At 39.7% G+C, this 12,848-nt stretch overlaps 1 protein-coding gene across 1 annotated transcript in view; it reads right to left on the minus strand.

The window, feature by feature from the left end:
- dph6 (diphthamine biosynthesis 6) overlaps positions 1–12,848 on the minus strand; it is a 118,602-nt gene that overhangs the window by 62,984 nt on the left and 42,770 nt on the right. The window contains exon 5 of the mRNA XM_033988274.2: positions 11,943–12,061. Within this exon, the coding sequence (XP_033844165.1) occupies positions 11,943–12,061 (119 nt within the window). The remainder of the gene's footprint in view (positions 1–11,942; positions 12,062–12,848) is intronic.

A 12,848-nucleotide genomic window follows, 5' to 3' on the forward strand; every position in this document is an offset into this window, starting at 1 on the left:
AAGGGAGCATTAAAATTCAATTCGGTTATATATCCTCTTTAATTAGTCATGCCTTTTTAACAAATTGTAATAATTGGCTTCAAATTGCTGAGGGGATGCCGTGAGTTTAATGTGTTCATTAGCGTATAGCGCGGTTAATAAAATATGAAACATGATGGTTGATGGTTCAGTGGTAGAAAGAGCTGTCTGTCAAAGGGAGTGATCGATGACATGAATGCTATGCTTTTCGTAGATTTGAGGGAGGCTGATTAATCCCCTTTTAGAATAGATTTTTCAAAGGAATAGTTCGTAAATGAGGCATTAAGATGTCATTAAAGGGCCCATACCACGCTACTTTCTGATCTATGTTATAATGTTGTTTTCTCGTCAAAAACATACCTGGAGTTGTGATTTGTTTCATTCGCACAAACCCTGCATATTTAGGCTGAGCTGTGATGTCATGTGGTAATACAGGAAGTGCTCCACTGTGTTTTTAAACTCCATTCACCATCACTAGACTCATTTGAATAATTTGCAGCCCTGGAATTGCCAATCTCTACTGAACTAAAGGTAAAAAAAATGCTGTTAACTTGAAAACTACCACTTGATGACATCAGAAGGTGGAACAGAGCATTTTGAGCTTTGGAGCTGTAGACTATTAATGGAGGATTACTCAAAACGTGTGACTATGTTTTTGACATACCTGACATTATAACGACTTAAAGATCACAAGAATCTATTTTGTGTAATATAGGACAAAGAAATATAGATCACTGCGATACCTTTTATTGTTTTGAAAATGCTGTATCTGAATAGTGCCCAAGAAATATTGCAGAATTACTGAAACCTGCATGGATGACATCTCAAATCTCTTCAGGCATGGGAGAAAGCTCCAAAAATTCCCACAATATGGCAATAAACTAAATATTTGCATGTTTGGTTGTATCTAAATATCTTCATGGAAACAAGCAGGTGGCCCCAACAGGACACGTTACAGGTCAGATATGAGGAGACCCATTTCACAGCACTTCATCAGTGACCTTAAGTAGCAAGAACGTACCAGGTTTGACTCCTGGGGCGCCCGTGAGGAGTTTTCACGTTCTCCCCGTGTCTGGGTGGGTTTCCTCCAGGCACTCCAGTTTTCCCATTAACCCAAAACATGCAATAGGTTAAATCCTCCAGTTAAGGTTGTGACCAAGACTAGGGTTCCCAGATGCAACAGTGAAGTTGCCCTAGCATCACTGAAAGAGGACAAATTTACCTACAAGGACAAAAAAGTGTATACCTTACTTAATTAAGTAAGTATCTGAATGTAGACAAGCAGGTGGAATCAAAAGTTACAAGTCAGATTTGAGATGATCTAGCTCACAGAATGCATACTTATTATTGTACTACCAAAATATGTATTTATTTAATATTATTTATTTATGATTTAACTAAGCAAATATGGGTTGTAAAGTTGCTGCAGTTGGTCAGGTCTAGGTTCAGCAACAGTCTGTGCTCAAAGAATGAGGTCAGCTGACACCTGAATATACTGAATGACCAGGTTATTCCATCAATGGATTTTTTCTCCCCTGATGACACGCGCATATTCCAAGATGACAATGCCAGGATTCATCGGGCTCAAATTGTGAAAGAGTGGTTCAGGAGCATGAGACATCATTTTCACACATGGATTGTCCACCACAGAGTCCAGACCTTAACCCCATTGAGAATCTTTGGGATGTGCTGGAGAAGGATTTGTGCAGTGGTCAGACTCGACCATCATCAATGCAACATCTTGGGGAAAAATTAATGCAACACTGGATGGAAATAAATCTTGTAACATTGCAGAAGCGAAATCGAAACAATGCCACAGCGAATGTGTGACGTAATCAAAGCTAAAGGCGGAACAATGAAATATTAGAGTGTGTGACCTTTCTTTTGTTTTTGGTGGCGACTTGTTTTTTGACCAGGCAGTGTATGATGCCATATGGAGGAACGTTCACACAATGTATATTAAATGTAACCAGCATTGTCCACTTCAAATATGTTTCAATATCTAAGGGTTTGGACTCCCTCAGAAGTCTCGTGCCATCTAGCTTCACTCACAGACATGATCTTCACAGCTCCATCTTTAAACCAATCAGCTCGCCTCATTATGGAGCACTAGAGTGTGCCATTAGCCTGCCGCAGTGCACTCCAGAGACACTCGGGAAGGCTGAGAGCTTTAACAGGGTTTTCCACCTCAAATGAGCCAATAAAAGTCCAATTAAAACAGGTGAACTTTAGAGTCGGGAATTCGCTTATTAGCCAAAGTATTTGTAATGAAGAATTATGGGGAATTAAAAAAAAGGAAAAAAGGTTAAGTGTGAGAGTTAGGGAAATAGATGTCTTAAAGTGTTTGCAAATAAATGTTGGATTATTGCAGTTAAATGGGACTCAGAGCAGGAATGTGGAAGTGCTTCTGTAACAACATAACATATTTTACACAAGAATTCGCAGAAGCTGTCTCAAGATATAAAAATTACTATGGAAATCAGTTAAAACATAAAACAATAAACATTAAAAATTTCTATTCCTTAATTATATGGGTGAGGGGTTAGATGAACTACAATGTATCGGTGGCGTGATGACAGAGTGTTTAACATTTCCACCTTATAAGAACCGAGTCATAGATTCAATTACAGGACTAAATAAGGTTTTTCTGTGCAGTTTGCATGTTATCCCTGTGTCTTCACTAATACTAGGAAAAAACGGCCAGATTGCGAGCAACAGTAGATCAGTTGGTGGAGCGTTTGTCCACTGATCGGAAGGTTGGTGGTTTGAATTGAGCGGTCAGACCCACTAACGCACAGACTGGTGGTGCGATTCCAGCTCCAACAGATTAGTGCTGTTCTTGTGTCCTTGGGCAAGACACCTCCCACCCAGTGTCTGTGTACACTGGTGTGTGAATGGTGAGTGGTCTTGAAGGTGGAAAAGCGCTATATAAAAATTTGACCGTTGCGTAGCAGTTTTATTTGAATTCGACACATTTATCAATCTGGACCGGCTCTGATCGGGAAACGGCTGACCGTCATTTCTAAAATTTGAATCTGATTGTTTGGCAACCTTTTATTACATCCAGTTGAGAGCGAAGCACAGACATTTTTCCCTCCACAAATGCAGACTGCTTCCATTCTGCACAGTTTTCACAAAAAAAGGGTCTAAAAGTACAGGTTTGTTTTGCTTGGTTGGTTTGTGCGCTTCACTTTTGGCTCCGCCCAAACATCAATGGCGCCACGTGATTGGTCCATACCTCTGTTGACCTCAGCTGAATTGAGACCAGATGGTTTTTTCAGAAGTTTGTGAATTAATTTTGCTGACTAGGTTAAATTCTTGTAGTAAAGCATCTGCATTGACATCATCATAGTTGCTTATAATTTGACTCACTCTATTATTTATTCGTCAATTTTGGGGGGATCGTTTGCATACTCTGCCTGTGTCATTAAGCGCCATTGATTATACACATGACAAAAGGTTGCAGTGCAATTGGGTTGTAGTAGACCTGTCAAGCCCATCTATTAGTCGACTAAAAGGTGGCGTGACAAAAGCTCTCAAAATTATTATGTGTCTCTATGTATGTCTCACCAGGAGGAGGCCCCGGGAAAGAACCATGACACGGGGACTATGTCTCTCGGGTGGCCTGGGAACACCTTGGGGTGCCACCGGAGGAGCTGGAGGACATGTCTGGGGTGGGGGAAGTCTAGAAATCCCTGCTTAGACGGTTGCCCCGGAAGAAAATGGATGGATGAATGGATCTCTATGTATCTTACCCAAACTGCACTCACAAGACTACACCAACAGGGGAGTTCATGCAAAAACTAATATTTATGCAGAAAATAGTACTAGGAAACAATGCATTTGTATACATTTATACAGATTAAACAGATTATACAGTCTATTAAATATTTCCTTAGTCTGTGCTTTCTTTTAATGCTAACAAAACCCAATCTCAAAATTCTCACACATTTTCCAAGATGTCAAGGGCAATTATCTCCAGAGTAGACTTTAGTAACAGTCTCTTAATGATCCTGATAGACTTTTGGCCACCACTGCGCCTCTCCCAACGGAAATCCACACTTTTCTCGCCTATCTAATTGAAACCACTTGCGATTTTGCTTACCGTGCCTAATGCCAAATTAAAAGAAGTGAGGGAGATGGGAGATACTGTCTACGCCTTGCTGGTAGTCGTCAGTTTGGGCTACGCCGGCTCTGACAGCTCACCTTTAATCCCGGGAAAATTGGATTCATGATGTGTCACATTTTAGCCTTTCTTTAAATGGTTGGAAGAAGCGTGCGTTGCCAGGTAGGCGAGATGACAAAAGCCTATACGGCGAAACAATAGCCCGCTTCGCTATCGGCTAATCTGCAGAAGAGAGGCAATGGAGGGGGTTCGAACAAAGCGTGATAAGATTAAGGTTGTGTGTGAAATTTGTCAGCAGCTTATGGGCGATTGGGAGTCTGTGAAGGGAATAATGGGGTATTAGCAAAGCAAGAATCGCAGGAGATGGGATCAGCGCAGGCAAACATATCAAAGTGAATGAAGTGGGAAAATTAACCTGTGGATATGAATAATGTGCAGTTATCTATATGGTGATGCAATACTGAATAGGTTTAACCCTTTGCAACGGTGGTTGAGCTAGCAGCCATGTTTCACAACAACATGATTCCGGACTGAAATCTTGAGTTGTCCAGGTCTTTCTGTGTAGAGTTTGCATGTTCTCCCTATTTCTGAGTGGGTTTCTTCCGGGCACTCTGGTTTCTTGCATCAACCCAAAACACCCATCATAGGTAAAATCCTCCAGCTAAGATAGTCCTGGCCAAGGCTAGTTCAAGATCTGGAGATGGGTCACACTGCTGCTGATTAGATGCCCCAGTGGTGTTGAAAGATGGGTCAAATGCAGAGGACAAATTTCCTACAGGGACAATAAAGTGTACCTTAAAGATAAGGTACTCTTTAGTGTCTTACTGTATGAGAGCAAACAAATGAAAAATAATATTAGTCCTGACTTAGTTCTGGCGGAGTTATGGATTAGTCCTGGTTCTGCCATGTTTTAGTCCTGGTTTAGTCCTGCTTTGGTCCTGGTCCCAGTTTAGTCCTGGTGTAGTCCTGGTTTAGTTCTGGTTCGGTCCTGGTTCAGTTCTGATTTATTCCTAGTTGACTTATGGATTAGCCCTGATTCATTCCAGTTTTAATGCTGGTTTAGTCCAAGTTCAGTCCTGCTTTAGTCCTGATTAAAGCTTAGTCCTGTCCTGGTTTAGACCTGGCTCAGTCCTGGTTTAGTCCTGGTTCAGTCCTGGTTCAGTCCCACCTGCTACCCACATGGAGAATGCTTCGCCTGACTTGTTCCACAGTATGGCAATAAGCTTGCCTATTTTGCATTCAGTCATGCGCTGTATTGCTCAAAACTATCTTGAAAAACATGCATTCACACTGGGATCAGGGTCACCATTTCAAAGATCTGACCTGTGACTTGGCCTTGCTAGCTATCTAGTTAGCGAGATTTGTATTCATAAGCCTTGTGGCGTTTTTCCCCAAACAAATCAATCATATTTATCTTCTGAGTTTGCAAATTATCCAACTACACAACATTACCCATTATACATTTGACACCAGAACCATCTTCCTCATCTAATTGTCATTTTTCCGTGATATACCCTTCTCCATATCTCTACGCATGTTGATCATAGAAGCTAATTTGTAGCATAAATCTTTTCTTGCAAAGGGGTAAAGATCACATTGCGTTGAAAGGTTTTCCCATGGATATTCTTTTATTTCACACGTGCCAATTATCCTCAGAGCCGACGAACAATTAACCATTCAACCTACGCCCCCATATACACCTGCACTAATCAATCCATTAACCAGATATGAATTTTTAATAATACTGCCTTTTGGAATCGCCAATTACCAAGGTTAGTTCAAAAGACACTGCATAACAACAATCCGCGCCAAGGTTTTCCCTGCTAATTAGATGTATCCTGACATACTTGAGCGCAGACAGTTCAACTTTTTCTTACAGTTTGGTGTCTTCAAAGTCGGTCTTTCAATCTTTTGTGGGTTTTTAAGGCGCTGTCAGCGACTGAGGAGAGAATTCACTTAGAGGATCATCTTGCCTTTGGATAGCTGTCTTTTCACAAAACAGGGATTTGTCATCGAGGAATGTATCCCGGCCTTAAGAAACAAAGTCATTTAGCGCTTCCGTCCGCCCACTGCTAATTTCTACCTGTCGTCTGGAGTGGCTAATGACGGAATATTAATCTGGAATGATTTGAAGCTTTTCAGGCACCGTGAAGAGCAGAGAAGAAAAGCGTGTTCCCGTTATGGCTGCGTTTTTTAGATTTTGAAAACTTGAAAAATCACTGTCAGTATTTAGATGGAGGAGGCAGTGGAGCAGTAGCCCAGTGTGTGGTCGGATCTAACGTTGTCCAGATGTGTGCCTCAGCTGAACTATACATGAATTTTGGCTGGATGGTGGTTGAGAGGCTTGTATTTTTGCCTCACATCAAGAAGCTTCCAGGTTCGACTCCCAAGTGCAAGTTTCGCCCAAATCTGGATGGGTTTCCTGCATCAACCCAAAAAATGCACAGTAGGGAAAATCCACCAGCCAAGATATGGAGGTAGATCCCCTGGAGCGGCAGCGCGGTGCTCACTGATCAGTTTGCCCTATAGTGTTGCTAATGCTACTGAACAATATATTACACAAATATCTATTTTCAACATTGCAAGAAAAAAATATTATTGAAAGCAACACAAAGTTCTCCATCTGAAAGAAATGTTCTGTTTATTGAGGGAAAATGTTTAAGTCTTACATTGGTTTTCCTTAGGTGTTCAACTAGTAGTATGTACATTTTAGGCTTTCATTTAACTGAACTTATGGTGTCAAAAAGATCAAAATATTGCAATCAAAAATCCTCACAAATCCTTAAAAATACAAAATATAGTGGTCAAATATCAAGTTACTTGGATCTGTTAAACGACCAATTCAAGTTAATTCAAGGTAATTTGCTGTCACCTATAAGAGGAATATTGGTTGTATTATGGTTATACTGTACGAGTCAAAATGAAGGACAGCATTTTATTGGTAAAATAATTAATGATAATGCATTAAAGGGTTTAGCTTATCATGCCAAAAATAAGTTCCTTTTGTTTACTTGTAGCACTGAACATTCACTCTGCTAATTAAGTTACTTTTCTAATGTCTGTGTAATCCCTCAGTCGTCCAGGTATGATCCACACTAAAAGAAAAATTCCAGAAAACAAAAGGTTTCTGAACATGTAGTTGTTTCATTTAGAGTCTCATAATCAATCATGTAAGTATAAAACATTACAACAGCAGACAACACAACATACAACCTTCTTAACCATCTTTTCAGACACCAAATCACTGCTAATTTCTACCTGTCATCTCAAGTACCTAACAAACTCATTTTCATCTTTACTGGCTTCCTGCTATTCAAAACCACCCATCCCGACTTGGCAAGGGGATCACACACTGTTTTGGCTGCCATGGGGGATCTGACGCTTAACCTTTGCCCTGGCTTGACTTGTTTTGCACAGCTGCTTGGTAAGAGTAAATCCTTTTAAATCTTTTTTTTTTCTGTCCCTCTACAGGTATGCCCACTGTCACCTGAGATATTTAAACAAGCACACCTTAACGCTTAGACCTGCAATTATCCAAACCCTGCCAAAAACGCCCAAAGCTCTCATACCTCCACTCACTCCTCTCCTTTATAATTACAAGCGCCCCAGGACAGGTGAGGAGTCAGATCCCGATAAGATCTTTTTTCTTTTTTGCGTGTAGCCAAAACACACAGCGATGCTCTGACACAATCGCTCGCGGAGGAACAGCTCTAGGCACCTGAGGTAATTTTCTGTGTTAATTATAATCTGACAAAAAATGCGGAAAATTCACTGAAGTTGAAATGTTGCCGACAGCGGTGAGGTTAAATGGAGCTGGGTTCAGGGCCGTGTTTGTTTTCAATACAAGAGTCATTTGGCAAAAGGAATGATCGATGATTACTGTGGCGCCTGGAGTGAAGCTGTCTCTGTATAAACTGCAGCTATTTCATTTAAAGTGCATATGCATAGATACTTTTTTCACTAAAACATAGTTGATATTATATTTAAGATTTTACTAACATTTGTGGCCAGTTTTGTGTGGTGAAATTCATAATTTTACTTCCTGGTTGGACATGGACAGTAGATATGACAAACGCAGAGGTAATTCAAGTTCTGTTACCCAGCAACCGTAATGTTAACAAGGACCAAAATACACGATAACACCTTTATTTTTAAGTGTTCAGTGTTTAACCTGTCAGATAAATGTGTAAATGTCACTGCATTTCTGTGCTGATGACTCATGTAGAACTCACTGCTACTTCATGTGTCTGTGTATTTATCTTTCCAAACTGTCACTTAACTGATGTAAAACTATGATACATATTTACCACAGGTATTATTCCATCAAAACAAGTAATAGTGGAAAAACATCAAAACCTGTCATATGAACTTCAAATGTCCTCTATGCAAAATTGGCGTTTTGTGCTTTTGACAATTTACACTGTTGTTAGCGTATCAAAAGTGTACCTGGAGTTGTGTTTTGTTTCATTCAAACATTTGAGTTTAATGCATTTATTTGTCTCCCTCTCCAGAGCTAAAAATGCCCCACCTGTGACATCATTCAGTGGTATTCCAGGATGTAGTCCTCCAAAGTCCATACACTTTTGCCAGACTCATTTCAGCACTCAAATCACTAACATTAAGATGTAGTACAAGAATTCACTTTACAGCTAGCAGTTATTGTTTTTAACCTAATTTTTACTGCTTCACTTCGAGTGAATGTCTTTGTAATGATTTGTAAGATTTTGTATAAGTGCAGCAACTTTAAGGATTGAAGGATGGGTCAAATGCAGAGAGATGCAAAGAGATTAATACAGTATACCTTGACCTATACCTTAAATGAGTAAAAGTTAATTATCTAAATGATATTGTATCTTTTGTTCAAAGAGAGAAGAGAAATTTTAAGTTATGGTAGTTCTGACCTTTTGATGACATACATTGTGATTGTAATTGCACAATCGATCTTATCTAAATTGCTTGGTTGCCCTGTTAAGTATAAAAATCCAAACATTTGTCAGCCTATTTAAAAATGACATCACTTGCGTCACATGTCACATCACATGATTTATGACCTGAGGCGTGTTCATCATCAAACCGTTAAAGGAGATAAATGATCTGACAAGTGCATACTGCAGAAGGACTGCTGAAAGATATGCAGAGTACTTGGGTCACACCATAGTACAAGCACAGGCCACAATGGGAAGAGCATTAGTTATAACACATCCATTTTAAGCAGTAATAAACATGTGGGAAAGATCATGTAAATGAGGAGGTTAAAAAAGAGTAAGCGGGCTGTACAATTTGAGAAATGTGATATTTGATAAACATATCGAGATGTTTTCTGATATTTTATTAACCAATTCATGTAAATTTAGGCATTTACTAATCAAAAGTATAGCAAAAAGTTAAAGCCACAGTATGTAACCTTTTTGACAGAATACTGAGATAAATATAATAGCTTTTTTTTTTTTTTGAATTCACACTTGTTTCATGACTCCATTCATCCAAAATAACCTTCCCTGAGCTTTCAAAAATACTGTTTATATTTTGCCCAGATTGTTTCGTCACAGATAAAAATCTGAACTTCACCTGCACAGTTTTTTAAGCCCATAAACCATCACCAGACTCATTCTGCAGTCAAACGGTCTTTACAACGAATGCATGTCTCTATTAGCATAGCACATTTGCATTCCCTTTGAGCTACATTCATTTATTTTTGTTATTGTTCTTTCCCATTGCTGACAGCAGAGGCATCTCCAACACCTAAATGCCTCATCGGAAACATAAGTGTAGTTCATAAAGAGTGTTTTCCAAGTTAGAAAAACAGGAACTATTCATCCCAATGTGACCAAGAGCATGTCTAAAACGGGATTATGCCTTTTGCAATCTGCTAATTACGATCCATATTATAACTGATTTCATTGTGATTAACCTTGCACCTCCATAGATTCATCTGAAACCTTCCACTGTTTTTGCTGTCTTCTTATCCTCCTACCCCAGGGCCATTTCAGCGTCGCGTCACCTCTGCCTCACGCTTAGGCAATAGCTAACCTCTTCAAGTCTTCACACTCCATAGATCCTAAGTGCAAAAGTGCAGATTGTCGTGTTTTGCGATGGAGATATTGACAGCTCATATTATTTTAAGGCCAATCACCTGCTCCGCACCACCCAATAACAAAAGAGCGTTTAGCTTCTGTTACAGCTCCGCCCTCCCCTCCACTGCTCCTTATCGTCTCATATTGTTCGTCGCTTCAATGGTTTCGCCCCTGGCACAAGTCGGCGAACTGCTGCTAAGCCCTAGATTAATGATTGGGGCATTACTCGAGCTCGCCTCCCTCTACTGTTCTTGTTCTTTCACAGCGTTTTTTGGGGGGTTTCTTTGGCACTTTGATGCTAAAAAAAAAAAATAAAAAAAGTGGTTTTACATGTTTTCCAAAGCACAACTTCTTCAGTGGTTTCCAACAAGTACATTTGTGGTGAAATTAATTTTTAGAGTGCAGGTGAGTGGAGTGTGACGTGTTTTATTTTTTTTGTTTTTTTTAATTAAGTCACAGTTTTGTAAAATAATGACCTTCCAAAGCAAGTCATACCAATTCTATCAAAAAGTACAGTTTATTTATACTTAGAAATACTAATACAGTATGTAAACTTCTAGATGTGGCACCTGCATGATACATTGGAAACAGAAAGTTAAAACCACACTTCGGGACATTCGCCATAGCGATAGATACGTTTTATGCCATACTGTGGAAGATTATAGTCAAAGGAACAACGGCATGGAAACAAGCAGGAGAAGGCCCAATAAGAAAGGTCTGTGGAGATGCAAGCCCGGTCTAAGTAAGGACACATGTTTTCCAATGTAAGAAACAAACGACAACATCCTAACGAAAAAAATAAATAAATAAATAACATTCTATATTTTGGTCAAAAAGTTACATACTGGGGTTTTAATATTTATAACTATATACATTTAAAATAATAAGTAACCAGTCAAACTTATAGCACTGTGTAATTACTAACACATTTGTAAGTCCATCTACAGGTATCTTGTGTAGAATTTTGTACACAATAATGTTAATTCTTTTCCCAGAACCTGGATGATACTAAAGCAAAACTGTATTCAAATATTTCTTATTGTGAGTTGTTTCAGCGACCGACATGACATGACTGAATCTAACCCGAGCTCTGTCTAGACTCTATTGTTGTCTTTTTGGATTGGTGCTGACATTTCCTGTTGGTGGCATAGTTAAATTACAGACTACAATGCACTGTGTTCCTCTCAGTACATTCAGTGACATGTAAATAATCCGATCAGGTTACATCAAACCAGACACTATGACTAACTCTTATCCAATGTTTTTTCAGTGTGGTGGTTACATGTTTCTTCTTTTAACCAGCTGAAACCAGGAGGCACTGTTGTAAGTTAGAACAACCAGTGTTACCGGTGTTGATTAGGCTGTTACGGTAATTACTACATTGATTTATCTTTCAATACATGACATGATACATGATAAGATTTGAGCTGTAGAAAGTTGAATATATAACTTATAGATACAGACTAATTACTTAAGTGTTTCATTCTGCTATTTATTTTCAGCTCATGTTTTTTTTTTGATAGTGTAGAATTAGTTTTTTGGTGGATAATTCTGCTTTACGGTTTGGTTTCAATATCAGCGTTTATCGTCTAGATTTGCTTCAACAATATATCACACTTCGAAATGTGTTATCGTGACAGGCCTAGTGTTGACTAAAGCATTACTGATTGGGTTATTAGGCCCGAGTACTCGCCATCCGCCTAAGTCACATGACACAAACTCACCTACTGCAGCCACTTTGATGATAATGGCGTTGACGTTAGCCGATATCATCTGAGACAGTAGCTCCTCCTGGTCCCTCCTCCACAGGTAGGCGAGGGGCTGCAAGCCAAGCCGCGTACATCTGCACAAAAGGTGAGGACAGGCTATTATGGGACGGCGGCCGCGTTCGGAACCACTTCAAAGCGGGGTGGGATGGGTCTTTGTCGTTCTGTGAGAAGGCTGGGTCACGCGAGGGTCAAAGCGCGCCCACTGCCAGACTGTTACCTCAGCGGCTCTTTAGTCGAGCGCCAAGAAACCGCAACAGAAAGAACCACACACTCTTCTTTGTTGAACTGCAAGAGCTTTGTGTTGTATGAAAAATGGATCATAACGTTTGGGGTGTAATGCGATATGTTTAGCTGTTTCACATTTGGCACAAGAGGTGAGTAACAGAAAGTATAACTAATTATGTAATCTACAATGTTTCCATGTTAAATTCTATGACTGATTGAGGCCTTTGGAGTTTCAGGCTGGCTTATACTCCAGCTAAGTACTCCTGTCAAAGATCAAGGAATAGTAGCTAGTGAAAAGTAATTTGGTGCTGCACTGCTGTTTACAGTGAACACATTTTTGTACAGGAACAAAAAAGTCAACCTATGTACCTTTTCTGGTTGAAAGTCCACTATCAGCTGGGTATTTATGTTATTACTTTGCCTGGGATATACCACTATATGGTGTTAAATGCAGCTTACATTTCACTTGCTCAGAAATACCTTGAAAAACATGCGATTTTACTGTGAGCGGGCTTGCCTCTTCACAAACACGACCTGTAACTTGGCCAGGTAGCGTCACCAGTCTCCATGGAGATATACAGAATAAGGCTAACACCATACTGTACACCTTCAAGGCACTCAAGGCGCTTTACATCA

Source organism: Periophthalmus magnuspinnatus, chromosome 22 (assembly GCF_009829125.3).
Source record: "Periophthalmus magnuspinnatus isolate fPerMag1 chromosome 22, fPerMag1.2.pri, whole genome shotgun sequence".
Classification (NCBI taxonomy): Eukaryota; Metazoa; Chordata; class Actinopteri; order Gobiiformes; family Gobiidae; genus Periophthalmus; species Periophthalmus magnuspinnatus.